The sequence below is a fragment of the Monopterus albus genome, unplaced genomic scaffold, assembly GCF_001952655.1.
Source record: "Monopterus albus unplaced genomic scaffold, M_albus_1.0 scaffold354.1, whole genome shotgun sequence".
Taxonomy (NCBI): Eukaryota; Metazoa; Chordata; class Actinopteri; order Synbranchiformes; family Synbranchidae; genus Monopterus; species Monopterus albus.
The window spans coordinates 279527-304670 of NW_018128234.1; the positions used below are offsets into that span (position 1 = coordinate 279527).

Sequence of the window (25144 nt, forward strand, 5' to 3'; positions counted from 1 at the left end):
GGAATCTTAAGTGCAGCAGAAATTTTTTTGTAACCTTTGCCAGATCTGTGCCTTGCCACAATTCTGTCTCTGAGCTCTTCAGGCAGTTCCTTTGACCTCATGATTCTCATTTGCTCTGACATGCACTGTGAGCTGTAGGGTCTTAGACAGGTGTGTGGCTTTCCTAATCATGTCCAATCAGTATAATCAAACACAGCTGGACTCAAATGAAGGTGTAGAACCATCTCAGGGATGATCAGAAGAAATGGACAGCACCTAAGTTAAATATATGAGTGTCACAGCAAAGGGTCTGAATACTTATGACCATGTGATATTTCAGTTTTTTCTTTTTTAATAAATCTGCAAAAATGTCAAACGTTCTGTGTTTTTTCTGTCAATATGGGGTGCTGTGTGTACATTAATGAGGAAAAAAATGAACTTAAATGATTTTAGCATATGGCTGCAATAAAACAAAGAGTGAAAAATTTAAGGGGGTCTGAATACTTTCCGTACCCACTGTATATATGTGTGTTTAGGATTAATTTCCTTATTTAAATTTACAGTATACTGGTAACTCCAAAACTATAGTTTTCAACAGTTTATCTGAGATTTTAACACTGCTGTGCCCTGGGTTTTATCTAACCAGCCCAGTAGAGTTGAGGTGAACAGGATTTATTCATAGTGCTCACAGTATGGTAAAACTCGGCGTCCGTGTTTTTTTCTAGAAACTCTGTCCAGGTTTCTCCGGAGTATCCATAGACCTGACTGTGAAAACCTGTCACAGAGACAAGTTTTTACATTTTTGTCGTACTACAAATGACAGAAAAGGTTGATAATAGGTTTGGAAGTTAGTTTTAGTTGAATCTTGAACCTTTAAAAAAAATTTCATTAACTTTTGAGCCAGAAACCTGTTTTAGAGGCTCTGTGTTGGCCAGTTTGTGGTTGTCCTGCTCCCATGTCCTTGTGCAGGGCCTACAGTCCCCAATAGCTCCCTGTCCAAAAGGATTCAGGTGATTCAGAGCAGCCTGGTGATGAAGCTTTGCACACAGAAATGCCATTACCCGACCTGCCTGTCTGTAGACGCTGTGTGCTACTTTAATCATTTCCCTTGTATGCCATGTTATCACGCCAACACTGAAAAACGTTTTCCTTTGAAATGACCATGTTGACTATAGAGTGTTAAGTTGTTTAGAAGCTTAACAAACCTTGTGACATACCTCAGATTTAATCCAAAGCTGAACACACACCTTCACATTCAAATCATACGGTAACCTGCAGAGTTTTCCTATAGACATTACATTCAGCAGTATTCATCATAACACACTGTGTATCCTTGTGGTCTCCTTTATCATTAATGAAATTACATATATATATATCTATATCTCATGAGTTGTCGATTATCAGTCAGTATGACTGTAAAAATATATTGCGGTACCATTTTGGGCCATATTGCTCAGCCCTACTTGGATGTTCTCTTTGCAGTCAAGAGATCAAAGATTTTTGTCAATTCACTCTATGTGCAGGACATACAGAAAATCGAAATATAGTTTCTTTCTCACCTAGTATTGAATGCCATACCATTTAGGAAACTAAAATAGAACAAAAGTAGAGTAAAAACAGACTAAAAAGAATAAGAAAACTAAGTCAAAGTGATTAGGATAAAAACTAAATGGTATAACCTAATAGGCTATGACTCAAACAATGCAATAAGTGACAGTAGTGCAAATAATAGCAAGAAGATTGTCAGATGGTTGTGAGATTGACATGCACATGGACAGTAGTGCAAATGACCAACAGCAGCAGATATGACGGTAAAAACAGTCAGCAGCAGATTTACATGTAATATAACAAGACCCAAAACAGTAGAGGTAGTCTTTTTATGTCTTTATGTTCTGTGGTGGGCTAAGGCCATACCAGATAATGATCAGTATCTAGACTGACAGCTGTTGTAGCTGTGACGTCCTCTGTTATTCACTCATTTCCATTCTTGGCATGAAGTCAGCCCTCTGTAGAAACTTGTCCTTGACAAAGAGGCTACAGGAGTTTGGGTTTATGGTGCTTTAACCATCATGATTTTATTTTGGAGGGGATCCCACATGGTCCAAGCTATGCAAACTGATGATCAGTCGTCTGCGCCAGGTCTCACTGATCAGTCAGCAGATGGAGCAGAGACTAAATGAAACACTTAGCACACCTCATACGGCATGTTGGCGTGCACCTTGAGAGTTGGCTCTTTGCCAAATGAAAACTGATGGCGAGCGGCTGTTGTCATAGCAACAGCAAGTAGCGGCATGCAACGGATAGCTCTCCCATCAGCACCCAACACACTGCCACCCTATCCTGTTCCGCTGTAGCTTAATTTCACCAGGATTTAGGGCTAAGAGGGTGATGACTTTGGTTCTCTGGAGATTAAAGTCAGCGAGGCAAAGGCGAATAATTAACCACCCTCTCTCACTCAGAGGGAGGTATGAGCGCGTACAGCAGGGTCAAAGCCGCAGCAGCCAGACTGCTCAGAATCAGTAGTTAATAATTACTGAAGGCAACTGCTGATTTACAAAACTCTGGTATGGGTTTAGCCAGCTGTTACATTTATGGATTTTTTTTTTTTTTGTCTGGTATTTACGTGTTTCTTTTTTTAAGTTAATAAAGTATATTACACTAAAGAAAATAGTGAATTAGTGTAGGATGACACAAATGCAATGTGTACGTTGTTAAACTCTGGAACAGAATTTCTAAACATTCCTAATTCTGGCTTCTAAATGTGATGTAATTGCTGTTTTTATTGTCTGATATGATGATGTAAAGAATGCAAACTACATATATTAAGAGTTTTGGCTTGTTGGTTGGACAAAACAAGGAGCATGAATAATTTTGTTTGCTTTGTTTCTGTAAAACTATGATGGCATTTTTAAAATTATTTTCTGATAGTTATTGACAGAATGGTTCAGTACTGATTATTCAATAGAAAAATAGATTGCTATGAAATGTTTTATTACAAGTATTTTATCTTTGTACTCAGAAATAGGAAATGAGAGGATTTGATTGAAATTTACCATGTTATCGCAATTAGACACTCACGAGTGCTAGGCATACCAGCTCAAAAATGATCAAATGTGAAAAAAACCCAAGTGTAATAGTAGAAACTTTGTCTCCTGCAGGCTGGAAGCAGTAAAAGTGCAGGCTGTAGATGGAAATGTCAGGCTCGTACGTTAAAAGTTCTTCCTGTGTTTATTCAGCTTCACTGGATTTAGAGCTGCTGGTTAAAGTAACCCTGTCTGATTTCCTCTCTGATCTCCTCTGTAGCACACAGTAAATACAGACTCTCGCCAGGTTCTCTGCTGACTGTGTCTGCTCTCTGGCTGGCTGCCACAGTAGAAAAGACATGACCTTGCCTAGAGAGGTTCACTGCCAGTCAGTGGGCAGCTGCAGGAATCAGCTGAGCCACTATTTGATTCGCTTTTTCTCATTCACTGAAAAACTTGGGAGCAAGAGAGGGGACGATGATGTTTAAATTTAATCATCACATGTAGCCCTAATCTGTTTTCAGGGAGCATTTCAGTATAATTTATGGAGCAGCAGAGCATTGTTGGTGGAATATTGCACATCAGAGAGATGAGTCATTTTAAGACCATAAAAACACTGCATGCTGATTGACAGTTATTAAAGGGTCTGGGCCATCAACTTGCTCATAAACAACCATTAAATCTAAAATTTTATAACAGCTGTACTAATCCCAGTGGTAGGTCTCCACCTGGCAAGGAAAAAATGGTTACCTTCAGCACGGCTGCCATCATACATTGCTCAGTTACCTCTTCGCTCCCACCTGTCCAGGTACCTGAGCCGCGTGTTTGGCATGCACCCGAAGGAGACTGCCAGACAGCTGAGCCTGGCCGTGAAGGACGGCCTGGTGGTGGAGACCTTGACAGTCGGCTGCAAGGGCTCCAAGGCTGGCATTGAGCAGGAAGGATACTGGCTGCCTGGGGATGAGATGGTACGTCCAGTGTCCATTTATCAGGTTCCCAACACAGGCAACAGTGACTCCTCCTTATTGGTCAACAAAAGCAAGGTAATTGAGCCTTTTAGCTTAGGTAGTTACCCGATGGGTTTCTCCAGATGTAATAGTAGAATTATGTTGGTGCCCATGTTCACATTGCGAGCAACATCAAAGTAAATCGACTACAGAATGGCTCGGAGACACAAACTCCACCATTTGGAGCAGCCCAGTCAGAGTCCTGACCTCAACCCCGTAGAGGTTTATGCAGAAAACCAGGAAATTGCGAACAGTTCCATTACTTTTTCTTGCGCCTGTTTATATGCAGAAAATATTGTCCATAAAGGGTTTGCCAAGAAGCTGTCACACCTACAACCAAAGGGAATCCAGTTGCCTATGAGTGAAACACTTGACAGAAGTGGTAAATGATTTGACTCCGAATATGCTCAGGACAAATGTAGTAATCACATGATGATGAATGAAACTACTATACTGAGGCGTGCTGTGTGTTCTGCTCCTGAGGTAAACCCAAACACATAAGCAGTGGTGCAGTTGCCACAGGAGGCCTAACCGAGACCACAACATGGATTCTGTTCAGTATGTAGCTGCCCATCTGTCGCATTGCTCCCAGTGTGAGCACAGTGTTAACAGAGTCACAGCATGCAAATGTTACATGAAGCAAATAACAGAAACGGGACAGGTAGAAAAATAAGATGTGGCATTTTTGATAAATTAAGGAATTCCATAATTAGTTTTGTGTATATACCAATGTGCAATCAAATATTAAACATGTCAAACCATGCAGAGTCTTCATCTTCAGACGTACCCAGGCAGCCTGCTGCTGTGCAGCTCTGTGTTATTAATGTTTGGCTCTTTTTACGTGAAGTGCTTGTTTTTATTTCCGTGTTATTTCCCTTGTTAGTTATAAGGAACAGTTCACTGTGTAGCCATATTTTCGCATGTCTCTTCAACAATAGAGCTGCACTGAGTCTCATTTCACAGTGTATCAGCTCTACCTGGGTGAGAGTCCTCATGTCAGTTACCATCTGTAAGAGCACTTTATGGATTAGTCTGCAAGTACCATTAACATGAATGTGGTAGCTGTTTTAATCCCACTGCTTTTTGCACCAGGCTACCAACACCCTGCCAGTAATGGTGTTATGCTCTTAACCATTAAACCAAAGAGGCATCATCAGTGATGTGTGAGCGGAACATATAATGCAGGACAAACAAACAAACAACAGTTTTTGTGCGTTCAACTTGATCCCCTTTACCTGCTGTTCTTCCTGGAGTCCATGTGCAAAATTTCTCATAATACTAATTACCGTGGCTTGTAATTTGTATCAGAAAAATAATGCGATGGGAAAATAAGCTTTGTTTCATAGTTCTAACATGTACTACTTAGCCTCTTAGTCTTGCACATGCTCATTCACAAAACATGCAGCAGCCGATGTTGATTCAAAATATTTGCACCCAAAGTTATTTGTTATGATTGCAGGCTTGAAAATGAGTCATGGAAAGAAGTGTGCTAGATTGGGGAGTTCACTTGTAATGGGCTGTACTGTATAGTGTCAATACAAAATGTTTTTATGGTTGGAAAATGATGTTGGTCTCTCAGGACATGACACTGTTGTCCAGTGGATCTCAGGTCATTTTAAACACTGCCAGCAGGAGTTTTAAACACTACTCTCTGAATCACTTGCAATCACAGGAGCCGAAAACCGAGGGAAGCAAGGTAAGGGCTGCATTGTTATTTTCAAATTCAGGGTTTGTTCTTTATTTGATCCCTTTGTTTTTTTTTCCCCTCTAAACTAACATCATTCTGTGAGAAATGGGTTCTGCCACAAGCAGTGCGGTCAGGGATTGAAATGAATCTTTTTATGCAGGCTGCAGAGGAGCTAAACTGCATACAGTATGTCCTGGTTAGTGAAAAGTTGGGCTGCATAAAATGAAATGGTAAACCTTGTGTGCCAGTGTCGAGAAATAGCCCTCTTGCACTGTGACTGACTCTACCCACTGTGCCTTAAATAAGATTATTACACAAGGTGAAAGCTAAAAACAGATCAGGTTTCTATTTGGAAATCACTGCATGCTGAATCACAGTGCCAAAAGCTACATGGTGTCATTCATTAATGCTGTAAAAAGCTTCATGAAAGTCCATTGCAGCGCTGTCTACGTGGCCAAATTTCTTGCGGAAGTGATCAGTGATCTTGATGGAAAAAAATGTGCTCGCTACTTATCTACAGATGTGCAGCTGCTTGGTTTAAACTAGCCTCACCTGGTACAGCCCCAGGCTGGATCCAGTTCTCAGACAGTGAGAGTCAAATAACTGTAAATTATAGCTTCAACTGTAATCAGTGTTCCCTTAATTGAGTCGTTTTTGATTGTGAGATGACAAGCAATGCTAGCATAGCCGCAGGTTGGTAGCAAGCATCTGTGCGTTTGTAGTATTTTGGTCTTTGTAGCTGTAGTTCTCCTCAGAAGGGAAGTGTTCTGCTGTGTTCTTAACCGCTGTCCGGCATGCTTATTTTCTGTTCCTCATTTTTAATTGATGAAACAGGGCGGCAGCGGGGGGGAGTTGGGTAGTTGTGCTGGGTGTGATTGTGCTCTTTAGTCCTCTCCGTGCCTGCAGCTAGTAATACAGCCGACTGGTTCTTTCAGGTTGGCGGTCTCTCAGCGGACAGTTTAGAGTTTTACTGTGAGAAGCACTGTAAAGAAGGTGCTAGGTGGAGGCCAGCTCTCCCTCTGCAGGTGCCTGGATTCAATCCAGCTGGCATGTGCTGTGTCCTTGTGTTGACCTCAGGGATGTTTACTCCTCAAACAGATTACCACAGCATTTGCACACTAGCCATACATTTAAAAATAGCAGTGAAATTCTTGAAAATAGATGTTAAATGCACTGCCTCAAGTCAGATTGGATTCAATCCAGGTTTGCCACAGAATGATTATCTTATCTATGAATTCACACACTAAATCTTGCATTTGTAAGGGTTTTGTCTTAAATTTGTTTTTCATAAAACATTTGGATGCTTTTTTTGATACTTTGAAAGTTTGGTGGTTGAACTAATTTGAATCTGTGAACTTGTGATGCATGATAATTAACATGACATGATGTGTTGATGCACTTTCACCACACTGACTGTAAAAGAGACCCTCAATACACAATTTAATTTACTAATGTGTTGACAATGTTCAGTGAAACTTACTTGTGCAAATATTATTACACCTTCCTTCGTGATTTTGCTTTGTTTCTGAAACACTGTTAGAGTGCAGGGCTTTTATGGAGGATTTTATCCATGTTGTCCATCCCTTCACATAAGTGGAATAATTATGAGTTTAATTGCAATGTGAATAAATTGGCCTCAGCACACTTTTAATTGTGCCTATTATGGCTTCTGTTGGTTGTATTATTTTTCTTTAACCCAATGCTGTATGTGACATTGACCGGCTGTTATCAGTCTAAGTGGTAAAACACACCGGAAGTGTTTTCTATGAGCATCACACCCATCTCACGCTGCAGATAGAATCCATTATATCAAATGAGTCAATCCACACTGAATCCGTGACACTCACATATCTGGTAGAACCCTCGTGGGTTTTTGTTTGTTTGTTTGTTTGTTTGTTTCTGGTGGAATGTGTTATGACTGATCAGGCTTCTTGAGTTTCACTTTCTACCTCTGTAACCAGCCTGGGAAAATCAATACAATCTAAATCCATAGGCTACATAAAAATGATTAAAAAAAAAGATTTCTTCCTGATGATTTTATGTGAAAACTATTTTTGTCCAGTACACTTATTGTCAGCCTGGTAAAGACTCTTTGTCCAGCTGCTATCCTGCTAACAGACGGCTGTTCTGACAACTTGAAATACACAAAGGGCTGCTCACATCTCGCTTCAAGTGTTTTACCAGTAAATGTGGGAACAGCAGCCACATTATTAAAATACAGGAAATGAGAATGTCTGAAAATGTAATGTTAAACTTTTGTAGAACTTTGTTAAAACTTGTGAGGTGCATACATAGCTACAACCCGGTGACTGGTTTATGTAGGTCTTAAAAATATATCGGACTGCAAGTGGAGAAGTTTATTTCTAGAAGATGCAGGAGGTGGTGCAGATGAATCCTGGAGTTGTTTTGTATAGATCATTAGAAGGCATGCTAGCCCTGCTGCTGAGCCTCGCTCGGGTCTCTGGTGTGTCCCAGCTTGACACTGACAGCGCAGAGCTGTTTATCAGAGTCGGAAAGTAGTGGGAAGAAGGCTAAAGGCCGCCAGCCTTCTGGCTGCATCAGCTCCTCCTCTGTTACTCTCCAGGTCTCTGCCTTTGTTGGCAGCTTTTAGTCAGGGCACATTTCTCCCTCCAAAAAGGCACTGTATTTCAGAGATGTTTTAGAGTAGTCTGTGACTGTAACCCAAAACAGATTTTCCCACTTTTTATTTTTACATTTTGACTTTTATTTGTGCTGATAAATTTGAAATCTTCAGCCTTTGATCTTTGTCCAATCTGGTACTCAGACATCAGGTTGCTGTAATGTGTGTTGTGCTAGGTCCCAGTTCTCTCCACACTTCTGTTGAAACTCACTTTGCTGAAACCACAGACTCTGTCCTTGGCTGAGAGAGCTCAAGCCTTTAGAAAGCGGCTGCTTGTCTTTCATCACAGTTCCAACAATGGTGAAGTGGATTTTGATACTCAACAGAACACGAGGACCATCTCTGTATTGTGAAGTGTTTTGTTGGTGAAGAGCCTATTGCACTCTAAAAAGTAAAAGTCCTTTGACGATTCTGTGGATGGAGTATCAGTATATTCACTCTGACATGGTCTTTAAATGTGAACCCTAGAGAAATTTCCCTCCTTCGTTTGTGTTCATTTGTGAATATGTGAGTACAGATGTCACATTAACGTGGACTCGGTTTGCTCCCAGTTAAATCACTGGAGTGAGAATGAGAGCTGACTGTGGTCACTCCGACATACTGTGTGGCACTTTACAGTGCAGGACCAGTTTGGAGCTAGCTGCTCTCTAGCTGTTCAGATAAATGAAGAATTTCTCACACTTGTTGATACTAATGTGCCCTGGGTGATTGAAGGTTATGGATTCTGGTAAGGCATGGAACAGTGTTAGATGAGCCTTTTAAAGAGCCCTCAATAAATCCTGGAGTTTCAGAGTGTAGATGGCTTCCTGGCAGGCCCTGCTTCTGATCAAGTGCTTGGTACTGCAGCGACACTGGCAGCCTGAATATCAGAGCTGTCTTAACTCCTTTTGTCCTCATGACCATTTATGCTTGTGTTGTGGCTCCTTTCACCCCTGCACTTCCGACGGAGGTGCTTTAGTCCAAGTAGTTATAAATCTGCATTTTTTTTTTTAAGACAGAGGAAGGCAACCCTGCAGCAGTGCACATTCGTTTTAAAGTATTGTGTTAAAAGACTTATTTAGGAAAATGTATTGCTGCCAGATGTTTGTCTGTGATGAAAACCACAGTATTATCAACTAGACTTCCTCAGAAGGCTCTATACCTGATGATTGCTGAATCTAGTTTACTCTCCTCTGTTCAGACGTGAGCTACAGCACACAAACACATGGAGGAAAGATTAAGAAAGACATCATATTGCTTTTTTTTAAAGCGGCGATCAATCATGACTTTCCTGCTCTCCCCTGCTGTGTCAGCCCAGACTGTGAGTGGGAGGAGTTGGATTGTTGACAGATTGATGAGTGGTTGAATTTTTAGTGGTTCATACTTCTCTCTCTCTGCGCCTTTCACTTGAACCCCTTAATGATAATTGGCATTGCAGTCAGTGTGTGTTAGGGTAAAAGAAGGCAGCGACCTTCTAGCCACAAACACTTGTATGTAAGTGAGACAAGTATTCAGTCCTGTATGTAGCTGCACAAGTATGTTACATCCATAAAGATGTACAGTGTGCATGACCACCAGTCTGGTGTTGTAGTAAATGGTTTATGCGTACCAGTCAGTCAGGTCCACCCCCTTCTATGTGGCAGTAGCTTGTTGCTTTTTAAAAATCACAATTGTCCTAAAAGGACCTGAAATTTTTTTTTTTTTTTGGTAGCAAAGTTTGACAGTAATACAGTTTGGCATATTCACAGTTGGGGGCAACTCAGTATAATGGTTTTTTGTATTGGCACCAAGCCGCTCCTCAAGGAAGGAAGCTGGTCTCTCTGAAAAGCTCCTCAGTGTGTTTTTTTTTTTTTTTTTATGCAAGAGGCTAGATCAGCCCCATAAATTTTTCACAGTATCTGTCGGTTCACAATTTGCATCAGTGACCTTTTGGTCCAGTGCTTTGACCTCTGTATCGTCACTACCTGCTGTCACTAGGGTCAGTCTGACTGGATGAAATTTGTATTACAAAAGTCATTTTAGTTTCTCTACTCTTTGTTCACTGAGTGCTGATACACCATAAGTAGATTTAGTAGGAAAGTTTAAAAAATAATTAAACGTTTTGAGTTTTTCCATGGACTCTGAAAAATTTTCTAATTTGCATTTAGTGCGCCTCCTGTAGAATTTGAATGAGAGCATGTTTTGAAGTTTCTGGTGAAATACACGGCGATGAGTGTGTGCCTGCAGTAGATAAAACAACCATGCTACCAGATCCTGAGCTATTCTGTCACCCATGGTTGAATTTATTAATGTTTATGTATTTTGGTTGCAGTGCCTAACATGTTTGGATTAGTGTTTTTGGACCATGGCAGTTGGAAGTGAATATTTTATTCTGTCTTGCTGCCAATTTAGGAGGATACAAATTTTTACATAGCTTTAACCTTTAGTGGTACTTGAAATTTTTCCCCATAAGTTTCTAAGCATCACAGTCATCATAGAAGTCACAAAGTCATAATCACAGAAGAATTGCGAACAAATTTCCGACAGCTACAGGAGCAATAGAAGCTGTGTTTTCAAGCCAAATACAGTCTAGATCAGTTTCAGGCATTTCAGGGTTTTGTTTCTCTGAGTAGGATTAATCACACGTGTGTGAATCTGAGAGCTACAGGAGTTTTAATTGACAAGTGGATGGAGAAAGTAATTTCCTCCCCTGCTGTGGTTGGCGGGTTGGAGGGGGGGGTCACCCAGACTTGTGCTCTGCTGTGTCTTCCCTGCAGGACTGGGAGACAGAAAGCCACGACTGGTACTGCTTCGAGTGTCACCTACCGGGCGACGTCCTCACTTGTGACAACTGCTTCCGAGTCTACCATCTCAAATGCTTATCAGAGGAGTGCAAGCCCAGAGACGGAGGCTCACACTGGCAGTGTGTTGCCTGCAGGGTAGGTGGTCACGCTGTGGACGTGGTCGGTGTGTGTACTCTTTTGTGTCTCTTTTTTTTTTTTTTTTTTTAGAAACATTTTTTGGAAAGGATGCATTTCTTATTACTTCAGGCTGCTTTAGGGTAAGAAATCTGTGGCCGTCCCTGGTAGGCTAGTTGTTAAGGGGCAGCGCTCTCAGCGGCGCCCTGGGTTCAAATCCAAGTTGAGTCAGGAAGGGCATCCAGCGTAAAACACGTGCCAAATGTCAACATGTGAGTCGTCAGTGTGACGATTCCCTGTGGCGACCCCTAAACGGGAAAAGCCGAAAGTGACTTTCTTTAGGGTAAAAAAAAGTGTTTTAGGGTTAAGGTTGGATTTGGGTTTAGTTTAATATGAGGCTATGGGTGCATGTTTAGCATTTAGCTGGTGAGTAATCATTTATCTTGATGTGTATCATAAGTGCATGTTATAAAATAAACACTAGTTTATAGCTGCAGGCTAGCAATCTTCTATTTGGATTGAGTTATTTTGGAAACCAAATGTGCCTCTACATGTCGTCCTTCTACAGCGAAACTCTGTCTGAAGATATCCTCATAACTTTTTGCAGTCAGCCAATAACTGAGAGCCACAAAAGAAATCTGGTTTTTCCAACAGAGATGTTGCAATATGAAATGTTTTGATTTAATCACCCCAAGAAACGCTTTAGTTGCTTTCATGACATCTAAGAAGTCTGTTTACTGCAGAAGAAAACATGTCAGCCTTTGTCATTTAAGCTAAGAACTACCCCTCTGGTTTCACTGCACATTTTGTACCAACATCTCTCTGCCATAAATTGTATTTGAAGATTTTATTTTTTTGTATTTTTGAGTGCATTGCAGTTCAATATTAAATGTAAGTGAAGCTGTGTATTAGTGTTTTTGGTTACAGGGTCAGATCCTAACCTGTTCTGGTTCTAAACTTTCCCTCTCTTTCCTCGCACCAACCCACCTTCCTTCCTGCAGGGCAGTAAAAAGAAGAACCTGAACAAACAGGAGATGTGTAAATACCTGCGCTTCATCGTCCAGCGCATGAAGGAGAGGGTGAGAACAACATTTGCTCTTTTTTTCTTTGTTATCCGCCTTCAGCTCATCAAACCTCTCTATGAGAATTCACCACAGTGTTCATCACATCTTGTAGTGATATAGTTCTTCAGCCTGCCTTCTGATACTTCATGAAATACTTCTAAAGAAGGTTTCCTTTGTCTCAACAATGAAACACATTTGAAACTTACTTTGACTGTAAAAACAGTACTTTCTCCCCTTAAACAGTCTGTGCCTGTGGCCTCTGTTGTGGCCCCAGTAACCCTCACGTTAAGTAGAATGTTCTCTTCATTCTCCCCCCGTTACGCCACCCTTCTTCTGTTTATCCATTATGCAGATTTTGTTTTGTCCGTTCCTCCTTCGGTTCCTCCTCCCCCTCTCAATCCCCTCTCTCATACTCCAACCTCTGCTTAATAAAAGGCTCATTAAATCTCCTCCACCTTTTTCGTTTTCCTCTTCCTGTGTCCCTTCATCCCACCTCTCCCTGTTAAAGTGGTATCAAATCTCATCATTGACTCTCCGTGTTGCCTTCATCCCTGCTTCATTACTCCATGTCCTCCCCCTCACATTCCTCTTCTCTGTAAAGTGGTGTTAAATCATTACCTCTCCTCTACTTTGCAGGCAGTGGACCTGAACAAGAAGGGCAAAGACACTAAACATCCCATGTACAGACGGCTGATCCACACTGCACTGGACGTCTCCAACATCCACGAGGTAACAGTGACACCCAGTGTCATCTTCAACATTCTTCTGCTTTAATATTATTTCACTGTCTCCCTTTTTTGTTGTTGTTTAAGCTTCTTTTCTTCACTTGTACACACACTCCCACATACAAAACATGTAAATCACTAAATGTCAGTGGTTATCTAAGTAAAGCACTGACATACCTCCTGTTACTGGACTCAGATTAATTATATGGGTGTTGTCTTGCACTCCGTTTTGTTTTGTTTTGACTTTTGTGACATTTAATGAATGTTAGCAAGCCTCTATCAAAATGAATTCACACAGCATGGCTCATCACGTCGGGAACATTTCCCAGAGATGTGATTAAGAAGAAGAGGGGCTTTATCACTGAAGCCTCTACCCTTATATTAGTGGGACATGACATAGGGTAATACATAAAACGGTGTGTCTTGTCCATCAGTCACAGACTCGCACTCTCTCCTGTCAGGTTGTTGAAACCATAAGATTCATTTTCTCTGACAGCATTTTTTTTTCCAGACTGTTTTTCAAGCTCATTTGCGAGCAATGTAATTTTTAGCAGTTTGACAGTTTTTTTTCTGGTTCATTTCCACAGTAAAGTTGTCAGGAGACACTATGAACTTGTTTTCAGTTGTCATGAATTTATTTCCTCCATGGTGACAAAAATATGTTGCACCAGCCTTCAGAAAGACTTTTAACTGACTCACTTTGAGAGACTTACTAGTCAGACTGAAAATGGTAGCCCAGCAGCTTTCAACAGCAATATTTGATTTTGTGAACATGCAGTTTGTCTATTGTCCACTTTTCAAACCTAATTTTTAGATAATTTTTTTTTGTGTTTGCGGCCAAATGGCATTAATTACTTCAGTATTGTTAATGGTTAATAAAAGTTGCATTGTTTCCTTCAACCTGAAGGGGTTGAGAAAATGTAAACATTTTGCATAGTTTAGATTTTTTGACTTTTCTACCAGCACCAGTTTTAATATGTATGAGTGTAGTTGATGGAGATTGTGTGTGTGTGCGCGCGCACGTGTGTGTGTAGGGTCAGCAGAACTCGGCTCAAGTCATATTTTATTTGTGCAGCCCAATATCACAAATCACAGCTTTGCGTCAAGGGACTTTGCAATCTGTGCAGCATACGACGTGCTCTGTCCACAGACCTAGAGTCAGATACGGGGGGAAAAAAAAACCCTCTTCAGGGAAGAAATGGAAGAAACCTCAGGAAGAGCAACAGAGAAGGGATCTGTCTCACAGGACAGACAGACAGACACAAAATTCATGTCATGTACAGAATAAATCAACATAACAGATTTATTAGAGTATGGGCAGGAGACAGCTGCATATTGTACCATGCATGATGAACATTGTATAAACAAATAGGAGGAACATGATCCTGGAGGATGAGCTCCTTCCAGTATCCTCCAACAGACCCAAGCAACATGACCTCGCCTCCAGACAAAGACCTGCTAGAAGGAGAGACTGCACAACCACACAGGAGTCAAAACACAGACACAATCATTCACACATGTAGGAGAAGAAAAATTGTACAAAGGGAATGAACAAATATCCAAAATGGAGGAGGCAGGGACACTTTTCTGCTGCACTATGCATCACACCCGGCTTTTGCCAGACACACTGGGCCTCTGCCCAGACCCGAGTGTTAGCGTTATTTGGCACACCGCCATCTCCTGGACCTCTGGCATGTCGCGCACCAAACACTCACACACCCAGCATGTGAATAGACCTCTTTGTACTTGTGCCCTCTCTTTCTGACCAGCCTTCTTTCTCCTTTTTTATATTTGTCTCTCTCTCTCAGAACCTGTCTGAAGGAAAGTATAAAAGCTTTGAGGAGTTCAAAGCAGATGCTCAGCTGATTGTTCATAACACCGCCATCTTGTATGGAGGTGGGTCAAAGTTGTACAGCTTCCAATATGGCATTTGAGTGTGGCAGGAATATTTAAATAAATGTTTTTTTCCTCTTTAATACGAATAGATTCTAATAAGTCAGAAGGAAATAGGTTTTAGTTTAATGCTCGGAATTGTGCATGGAAGGTCACAGGAAAGTCACAAATTACCATTACTACATTTGATTTATTTATTTATCCACCACTACAAATTTGTCCATGCCATGGTGAAGATGTTTCTTAAAATGTAAAGTGAAACCTGCCGAAAACGGTTCTTTTATAGTCCCAGAACCAAAACTGGGATTCAGAACTAAACGATATAAAATATTGTAATACAGGATGTAACTGCTGTCTCTGTCAAGCAAAAGGCTTAAACAGGATCCAGCTTGTGGTCAGGATTTCCTTCTTTAACACTTACAACAGTCCGATGTGTTATCGATGTGAGTAGTTCATGAAGCCTTGAAGTCAAAAATGTTGTTGCTGTTATAAAATGTAAATGAGGGGCTTTCTTTTCAACATAAAGGTGTTCCACATAACCCTTGATTTAAGGCGACTGCTTCTTGTTGATTTTCTTGCTGAGTGTTGTCTGTTGTCTGTTGTAGTTCACAGCGATCAGGCAGAGATCGCACGGCTGCTCTTCAGTGACACATGCCATGAGGTAAAGTTGTTTTGTTTTTTCCACAGTTAAGAGTAGTGAAATTTAGCTTGTAGTTATTTATGGACCTTGTTAGTATGTCTTGTTTTTGCAGATTTGTTCAAAAGGTAATCAGCAGTTCTTGTACATGGAACTTTTCTTACCTTCCCTCAATCCTTATTGTTTCTCCTTCCAGTTGAATGAATTGTTGCTGTGTAAGAACTGTTTCTACCTGTCGAACGCCCGACCAGACAACTGGTTCTGTTATCCCTGTGTGAGTAACCAGAGCCACTGCACCAGAGACGTCAGCTTCTCACAAACACTGTTTTTGTAAACACATTTTGACTTTGGTGTTTTTAACAGCAGAAGCATTTATGTAATTGTTACTCTTGGTAACAGCTGTATGATGCACTTGTATGGTTTTTGTTAACCGCGAGCTGGCTTGATTTGAGACAGTGGAGTAAAACCGCACTGGCGCGGCCCATTTAATGTCAGGTGTGTTTGCAGTCCGTTATCAGTGTTGACAAGACATTTTTAAGGCATCTTCTTGGATTTTGTGAAACTGTTGTTGACTTTCTTAAACTTTTTATTTTATTTTATTTTTGACAGTTTTTAGAATAATATGATCGATTAATTAAGTAAACAATTTACAGGTTAAATGAGAGAAAATAATGTCACAGCTGTAGTCAGCATACAGTATATATACAAAAACCAAACAAACTTTAGCAAATAGTTCTGTCATATTAAATTTAATTTTGGTATAAAAGGCAGCTCACTGTAAAAACAGTGGCTGATTGTTGCTTGTTAGCGCTGCCACCACTTGGTCGTGTCTAACAGGCGTTTGTGTGCTACTGCTCAGAGCCCCAGTCACGACTTAGTCTGGGCCAAGATGAAGGGGTTTGGCTACTGGCCTGCCAAAGTCCTTCAGAGGGAGGACAACCAGGTGGATGTACGCTTCTTTGGACATCAACACCAGAGGTTAGCAGTACAGAGCACCACGTTTCTGTTTGATTAGATTATTAGCACCGAGTTTAGGCTGCTGGTGTTTCTTAATGGTGCAGTGCGGCTTTGTAAATCTCAGGCATTACTGTCTCCCCCAGAGCATGGATCCCCTCAGAGAACATCCAGGACATCAAGGTGAGTGTCCAGCAGCTGCAGGTGAAGCGCAGCAACGGCTGGAAGAAGGCGTGTGAGGAGCTGGAGGTCTACCAGCGCTTCCTGAGGGAGGGGCGCTTCTGGAAAACAAAGATGGAGGAGGGCAGCCCCCCACACCAGCATCACCAGCAGAGCCAGAGCCAGCGGCAGGAGGAAGGCAGCAGCAGGACGGACAGACTGGAGCGCACAGACGAGGCAGAGTCCAGCATCTCCTCCACCAGCAACGAGCAGGTCCGACATGTAAGTGGGGTCGACAGATATGGTGATATGTTTCTCAGATTGTCAGCCGTTTCACATTTAAATTGGATTTAATTTGAGAGTCAAGAGTCGTACAGCAATAAAGACACTGAACCCTCTTTGTTGTTGTTTCCTGGTGTAAAATTAGTTCCCACTTTAGCTCCTGTCCTTCCAGACAGTTACCTGGCTAAAAGGAGCTAAATTTCCCCTTTGACTAAATACCTCCAGACACTAAGGAACCTCAGGGAATGTGTCTCTTTTTGTGTGTTCACTCTGAATGTCCGACACATCACATGGCCATGAAGATTAGGGAAATCAGACAGGCGGAATCCTCCCTAGTGACACCCAGGACTTGCATATTGTGCAACTGAGGTCGTGCACAAGCTGCAGCGGTCTTGAGGGTTTAAGTATGTTGTGCTGGACGTTGCTGACTGGTCAGACTTTGCCCTAGTTTTTACGGGGCCAAGCATGACCCCCTAAAATGGTTCCTGACCCCCGGTATAGATTCTGCAGTGGAAGCACACAGTCGCTCCACAACATCTGTTTAAAAGCAACAAGCTACCTAGGACCTAATCTGGCCGTAGTCAGAGATCTGTTGCTGTTGGATCAGACTTCCAGAGACCCTTTAAAGAAGCAGCCTCAAAACTTTACTACTTCTTCCAATAATAACTATCATCTCTTTCATGTTTGCTTGTTGGGTGATTGGATGTTACTGCCTCTACTTAATGTCTTGTCCTTATTAATGTGATGTTTCATTTTCATAGTGTTTGAATTGTGCTATAGAAACGTTGCCTCTCTTCTAAAATCCCTTTCAGAAACAGAAAAGTTGGGGAAAAAAAAATCAGTTTTCAAATTCTTGCTACTGAACTTAGCCTTTTCTGATATCTTGGTTTTATTTCTCTCTGCACTTTCACTGTTCTTTGCTTCTGAGCCTTGATAACACCAGTTTGAGCTTCCTCTGAGGCTGTCGCTGCTTCCATTGCATGTCTCTCAGGCCTCTAAATATAAAGTTGAATCTACCTCAGATTCACACTAAACCTGCAGGTTGTTTGGTGTGAAACTTGTCTGAACCAACATTGTTACATTACAGCAAACTGAAAAAAAAAAAAAAAAAAAAGATGCTAAGACAACACAAAAACAGCAATGTTAAACCGAAGTCGATGGATAATCTGACAATAGTAGAACATAAACAGCACCATCTGGTGACTAAACAGCCACATTGTTCTCAATTTTATTTCACTTTCAACATGATAGTACCACTATTATGATCAAACTACCAAAGTACAGTAATAGTCCACAGTACATGTGTTTATGGTGGTGACCTCGGTGCTGAAACCAGTGATTTCTTGTTAACACTGGTAAGAGCAACATTATTATAAAGGTTTGGAGGAGAGTTACACAAAACGAAAGGCTCCCCATATCAGAGTCTGAGGCCACTCTGAAAAGTTCTTGTTTTTAATTTGAGCAGCAGGTGTTTTGTTATTTCAGAATTTCCTGTTGCTTTAATCTCTTAAAATCAGCAACTGAACAAAAACACTAACCTGAAAAAAAAAGATTTGTAGCATTTGGCTGTGAAGGAAATTTTAAATTCTTTAAATCAGTCCCTCTTTCACTGTTGATTTCCCTGAACAATAGATTTAAAAAGAATTTTCCCAATTTTTTTTACACTTTTGAAAAATATAGCAGCAATTTATTTTATAACTGTTATTTAAAAACAGTTCACATTTGGTGGTGTATGTGTTTTAGAAGGTCATAGAAAATGGTTTTGATGATTGTCCATACAGCACATAACCTGTCTATATTGCTAGAACACTGACATATTCATCATAGTTCACACTTTTCTTTTCCCCTGCAGCTCAAAAGCAGCCAGGAACCCAAGGCAAAGAAAAGCCGTCGAACTCCATCGGTTGAGCCCAAAGAGGAAGTCGGTGTAAGTCGGGTTGTCAAACATCAGAATGTGGCCTCAAAAACTGCATTTGTTAGCAGTGGGATAAAAGCATAATCTCCTCTGGCTGATAATCAGCTGGGACGATATGAGCTAATTGCCAGTGTACAAAGGTTTGGGCAGTCCTGAGCAACAGATATTGTTTTGTCTGGCAAAACAGGCAATAGAAAATGAGTCTTTCTTTAGGTATTAATGCATCATTACTATTTGCTTTAGGAACTTGGAAAATAGAAAAATGAATGGTGGCAACGGTTAAGCACGGGAAACATTGCACAGATGGAGGAATGGATCCCAGTATCAGAAAATGCTGGATGTAAATGTCCTGCAGTCGGTCAAGAATTGTTGTGCCTTTCCAAAGCCAGAGAAAAATAACTTAAATTGGGTGGAGTTAAGATGCATTAATCTGAGTTCTAATGGGAGCTGGCAGATGGCAAAACGTAAATTAATTCTTTTCACTATCACTTTTAGCATAGGCAGTAAATGTACTTTTTGCCATCTGAAGAGCCTCTTTGCTGCTTTGTTGGTGTGTGGGTACTTTTTCTGTATGTTGGAGGCTGAAAGTGAAAAGGGCCTGGCTTCTACACCAGGACAATGATCAGAACAGCCCTCAAAAACCACTATGAACTCCTTTAAGAAACACAAGCTGAAGCTTTTGGAACGGGCCTCACAGTCTCCTGACCCGAGCTGGTTTTCATGGTTGGAATGCCAAGTTATGTTTTGAATAACGTCGGCAGATCCTAAACCTGCTGAGTGCACAGTAGCCTGAAATGTACATCAGAAGAATGGGTGAGAATGACCAAATCCAGTTGTCTGCAAAATGCTGGTTTCTTCAAGTGACTTGTGATGGTAATTAAAAACAAAATTGCATCAGTGTTACAATTAATTTAGCATGAGCGGTTTTTGTTTCATATTACTTTCAAAGACACCAGAAAGCGTGGGTTTTTGGTGTGACTACCAGTTTATGCTTCAGTGACATTTTATTTAAGCCTTTGTTTCTTCCCATCTCCACCAGGAGCCAGAGCCTGAGATGGAGGCAGTCAGCTCAAGTCAGGAGATCCCAGTGTCCTCGGCGCCCCAGCAGCCTGAGAAGCTGTCTGTGTCCACGCAGACCAAGAAGGCGAGCGGAGGGTCTCCACGCACGCTGCACCGTGGCACCCAGACCAGCAGCGACGGGGCCTGCCAGAACATGTGCCATGAGAAATACACCAAGGTCTTCAATGATGTCAAGGAGATGATGAAGGCTGACAACAAGAGAGAGACAGAGAGGGTCGTCCGAGAGGCTCTGGAGAAGGTCTGTTTCTAGAGAGGGGGTGTGCTTCAAGAACGAGTTACACTTCTATCCTGGAATATTTGAAGGGTTAAAGCCGCATTAACTAAGATTTCACACAGCTAAAAGTCTGACCCAGCGACTGCCAGAGTGAAGAAGTGGCGTCTTATGCACAGAGAGAGTGAGACAAAGAAAGAGCAACAACCAGGGTTAACATGGGTTTGGCTGTTTGACATGGAGAGGGTTAAAAGCAGCCAGAGGACTCAGACTGGATTCAGATGTGGTATTCTTCCTTCTGAATGTGTTAGCATCTAAAGCTAACCTAGTTGTTTTGGTAGCATTAGCCACCTAGCATGGTCAGGATTTTACCTTTGTGTTGAGTTAATATGATTTTGATTTGTGAGTAAATTGAGCTTTGTGTAACCAGAGTGCAAAACCCCGTCTGTCGTCTCTATCTGTGCCTTCAGCTCCGTGCAGAGATGGAGGAGGAGAAGCGCCAGGCGGTGAGTAAGGCGGTGGCTGGCGCTCAGGCGGAGATGGAGAGGAAGTGTAAGCAGGTGAAGGAGAAGTGTAAAGAGGAGCTGGTGGAGGAGGTGAAGAAGCTGGTGGCTCAACACAAACAGCTCATCTCCCAGACCAAGAAGAAGCAGTGGGTGAGTTGTGGAACAGGTGGCTGCAGCGCTGGGTCAGCAGACGGTTCCTGTAACTTAGTTCATCAGGGCATGTCTGACTTCTGTCTCCTAGTCAAAATTAGACTATAATGAACCAATGCTCAGAAATAGAACAGGCTTTATTTTTAAAATACTGCGTTATCTTTATATTGTTTTCAGTTGAGTCACTGTGTTTTTCTGGTGTGTTTTTTCTGAGCGGCACCTGAAGTGTGACGTGTCTTTGTCTGTGTTGTTCTCAGTGTTACAACTGTGAGGAGGAGGCCATGTACCACTGCTGCTGGAACACCTCATACTGCTCCATCAAGTGTCAGCAGGAGCACTGGCACGCCGACCACAAACGGACCTGCCGCAGGAAGAGATGAACAAGCCCCGCCCCCGGTGACCTTACACAGCATGCCATTGGCTCTTGCCCTCTCCTCCCTCTGTCAGTCAGTCAGCACACACACCTCCCTCCTGCTTCTCTACTTGCCTTCCTGAAAACTTTGTGGACCCAATGTTTTCTGTGAGAAAAGAGCAGTTTCCTCCCCTTTTTTTGTCATTTAATTATTTAATGTACCCATTGTATTGATTTTTTTTCTATATTTTATTTTTTTATCCGAGTTGTGAACAGACTGCCTGAGAGCATGGTTCAAATGCAGAATTTTCTTCTCTTCACTGAAGCGCTAATCTGAACTGTTCAGAATGTGGTATATTTAAGTGTGTTGTCACAGATGAGCATTAGCTGAAAACATTTTATTACCTGAAGTTTTTAAAGAAACATTTTTTTTACTGTAAATGCAACAAATACACACAGTCGATCTTACAGAATGAAAACACACCGTGTACGCTATTGCAGCTTCGGACTAGCTCTGCTTTCATAGAGAAACCTATTTTAAAAAATGACAAACTGCGTAAGATGAAACGAGGATGACGTGGCTCACGGACGTTAAGCTCTTGTTTTTCATGAAGCTGTTGTGGAAGATGGCACCTTTTATCATTTCTACCTAAAATCTGAAGTCTTATTGGGAACAGGGTCATGAGGTCGGCCTTAAAAGATGCCGACAGAACAAATCTTCCATGTATTAATGTTATTTTAGTTATTATGTGCATTTTTTGGATTTTTTTTAATAGAAAATTTTTTTATGAGTTGGATTTAAAAAAAAAAGTTTTCATTTGTATTAAATTGGAGAAACGCATAGCAGCCTTTCCTGAGCTGGGTCTTTGACAGTTTTACACCTTTTTGCACGTTTTGTTTCCTCGGCAACAAAAATGCTTGTAATATTGCCAAAAAATTGGACGTCTATTGAACCTTGCCAGGGAGATCTGGTGAGCTCTCCCTCCCCTTTTTCCTATAATCTTAACAACATGTAAATCTCTCCGGACGTCGTCTGTGTCATTTTTCTAAAGATGTACACTCTTCCTGTTCTTTTTTTAGCTACGAGATGTTCACTGCTTATGCTGTAGTTGGTGGTCAGTGCCTGTTTTTCTTTTCTCATCCTCTTACTCCCAGTGAGGCTACGTGCATGTTGATAGCTTCAAAGTTGGTCTGTTTTCAGTCATTACGATAAAAGAATAGAAGACCAGGCGTTCTGCTGTCTGATCAGCGATGACGGATGGACCAATATAAAACTTTATGCAAACTAAACGATCAAATGAATCTTATCTATAGTTTTTATCCCTGCGCTGGATGTCAAGTATTGATAGTGTATAAATACAGCGGTTGGGATCTTTGTTTCTTTGAAATGGCAATGAAATTGCCAGTTGTCTGTTTTCTTGGAGAAGTGTGACGCTTTCCTCAGTTATGAAGATTAACTGAACAGAGGAAAAGAATTGACTCTGTGTACATGCACCGGTTTTATTTTCAGTCGGTGCTTATGTTAACGTGGTAAATAAGATACCGTAAATTCTCTTCTAGTGGGCAGGGCCTTAACATCGGGCTTTAATGAAAGATGGGCTTGTGTTTGTGATACACCAGATTTGATCCTGTTTTTTGTTAAAGTCTGTCACTTCCTGTTGCTTTGAATGAGAACCCAGCACAGGTGGTACGCTGTGCACCGACTCCATACCACTTACTGAGTGTGTACGTTTGTGGTGGATGTTTCTTGCTGTTACTTTACAAGAAGTCCAGTCACGTCTGTCAAACAGACACTTTGAGAACCTGACAAAGGCAAAACTAAATGTTTTTAACCATTAATATTTAATTGTTTTAAAATCCTCCTGTAGACAGTTCTCTTACACTCTTACACTCTCATACTCCATACTAACTGAATACAGTATGTACTATGTACTAATGTCAGGCTACAGTTTTTGCAGTTACTATACAAGAACTCAACTTGTTTTACACCAACAGGAAGTCAGATATCATTCATGCTGTGACTGTGGAATGCCACAAGTTTTAACGTGAGGAGCTGGAGACAGAGCTGTGATCTCTACCTTTAACCTGGAGGGCTTTTATTGTGAAATATGTGCAGATGTTGCTTCATTAACTGCAGTTTAAAGGCTAAAGCTGTTTTGTTTTTGAAGCCTCATTCAGTTCCTGCTCAGTGTAGGTTTTAGTCGAGCAAAGAGGAGGAAACGTATTTCTGGAGACTGATCAAATCAAATCAAATTTTATTTATATAGCGCCAAATCACAACAAAAGTCATCTCAGGACACTTTATAAAGTAAGGTCTAGACCTTACTGATGAAGCCACATCTTGTCTCTAGTGAGCATTTGTGGCAGCAGGACAGTGGGACTGAGTCACAGTAAACTACAGTGTGTGTGTGTGTGTGTGTGTTCATATCACCCGGTGCAACAGTGTAGTCACTGATGGACATGGAGCCGTTGCCCAAAGGGTTTGGATACACACATCATGGTTTGGTCTTTTTATGGGATTTATTGACTTTGTTTGAGAAGGGTCCACTATTACAGAATTTACGGTAACTGTAGTTGCAGACTTCATCTCTATTTCTTTGGGAACTCGTGTGAGTGAATCACTTCACGATGTAACATGTTGTACAGTTCAGCTACTTTATATCCCGTGTGCTGCGGCCGGTCATTTATTCTTCCTGTTCTCGTTAACGTTTAATTTCTGGTCCGAGTCGTGTTGTGGCAGCGCTCTGCAGGCTTTTTCATCATCATTGCACTACATGTAAATAAACCGTCCTGTCAGTATCTCCTCCTCCACATTACATTGTACATGAATCCACAGGTATTAGAGTTCAGCTGTTTTTCTTCTGGATGACTGTTTTGTACAATGTACAACCGTCCTCACATCAGCTCCGTTACCCTGATTTTCCTCTGTGCGTTTCAGGTTTGGTTGTTTTAAAATATTGTTTACTGTTGTTAACAAGGTGAACCACGCAGCATCTCCAGTGTGTCCGAACATTTCAGTGTTCACCAGCCAGTAAATGCGTGTTCAGTCAAATGGACACACTGTACATGTGACCTGCGAGGCTGCTGCTTCTCTTCTCAACTGTTTTTATCTCACCGTTTTTATATTCGTCCATCCAGCCGTAAAGGTTTGTGTGAAGTTTTTTTTTTTCCCTATGTGGAAGAAAATTTTGTCATTCCAGTTTGTGTCTTTAAGTGCATGAGTAAGGTTGTGTGTATATCTCCAGCTCCTTTTGTCCCCCCCCCCCAATAAAAAGACATGGTCGCTCTCCCTCAGAGTGTTGCAATATGACTCACTGTTTGTTTTCTACTTAAATGGAACTTTAAGCTCCATCAGTCATGTTGTCACCCATAACCAGCCCTCACTGCTCTTATTCCAGAGTATTTTAGTACACAATACTATGTGAGTACTAGTTCTGCTTCTAGGTCTGAGAGTATTTATGTACTTCACGCTGGAATAAAACCAGTACACTTCCTTTGTTCCCACCTTCTGTAGCTCATGTACTTCTGTTCTGTCAATATGTAAACTATTAATCGTGACTTAACATTTTCTATGCTCTACCTTTTTTTGATGCTTTAGCTAGCAATATGTACATAAATATATTCTATGTGCTAACATGGAGACAATAAATGTATCAACAATTTAATGTGGTTCCATTTTTTTGTTGCTTTGATGGTTGTTATAAAAATGGAGTGAAATGACCAGCGGTGGCACCGTGGAGGTGAGTGGTGCTTGAGGCAACGAAAAGCTTCACAGCATCAAGTCTTTCTAGTAGCGACGCTCCAGTTAATGTGGATGATGGACAAGTGGAACTTATTTCTATCAGAGAAATATAGTTTCTACAGAAATTGCTGACAGATGTAACTGAGAGAACGTTTCTGGAAAGACTGCTGAGGTTTGAAAATCTCAGAATCTGGAGAGGGGAAAAGCCAAAGCCATCTGTGTGTTAAGACAAACTCTGACAGGTAAGACACATTTTATTCT

The 25144-nt window shown here is 41.3% G+C and overlaps 1 protein-coding gene across 7 annotated transcripts in view; it reads left to right on the forward strand.

The window, feature by feature from the left end:
- zmynd11 (zinc finger, MYND-type containing 11) overlaps positions 1 to 24803 on the forward strand; it is a 30986-nt gene extending 6183 nt beyond the window's left edge. For 2 of the 7 annotated variants that reach the window (XM_020625394.1, XM_020625395.1), the window contains exons 3-16: positions 3811 to 4045; positions 5682 to 5705; positions 11073 to 11234; positions 12215 to 12292; positions 12914 to 13006; positions 14811 to 14898; positions 15501 to 15556; positions 15729 to 15806; positions 16392 to 16510; positions 16633 to 16927; positions 18780 to 18854; positions 19882 to 20160; positions 20604 to 20789; positions 21047 to 24803. In XM_020625394.1, the coding sequence (XP_020481050.1) occupies positions 3811 to 4045; positions 5682 to 5705; positions 11073 to 11234; positions 12215 to 12292; positions 12914 to 13006; positions 14811 to 14898; positions 15501 to 15556; positions 15729 to 15806; positions 16392 to 16510; positions 16633 to 16927; positions 18780 to 18854; positions 19882 to 20160; positions 20604 to 20789; positions 21047 to 21169 (1891 nt within the window). In that variant the 3' untranslated portion in view covers positions 21170 to 24803. The remainder of the gene's footprint in view (positions 1 to 3810; positions 4046 to 5681; positions 5706 to 11072; positions 11235 to 12214; positions 12293 to 12913; positions 13007 to 14810; positions 14899 to 15500; positions 15557 to 15728; positions 15807 to 16391; positions 16511 to 16632; positions 16928 to 18779; positions 18855 to 19881; positions 20161 to 20603; positions 20790 to 21046) is intronic. The other 5 variants (XM_020625396.1, XM_020625398.1, XM_020625397.1 and 2 more) reach the window with 5 other exon arrangements.
- Positions 24804 to 25144: the final 341 nt, after the last annotated feature.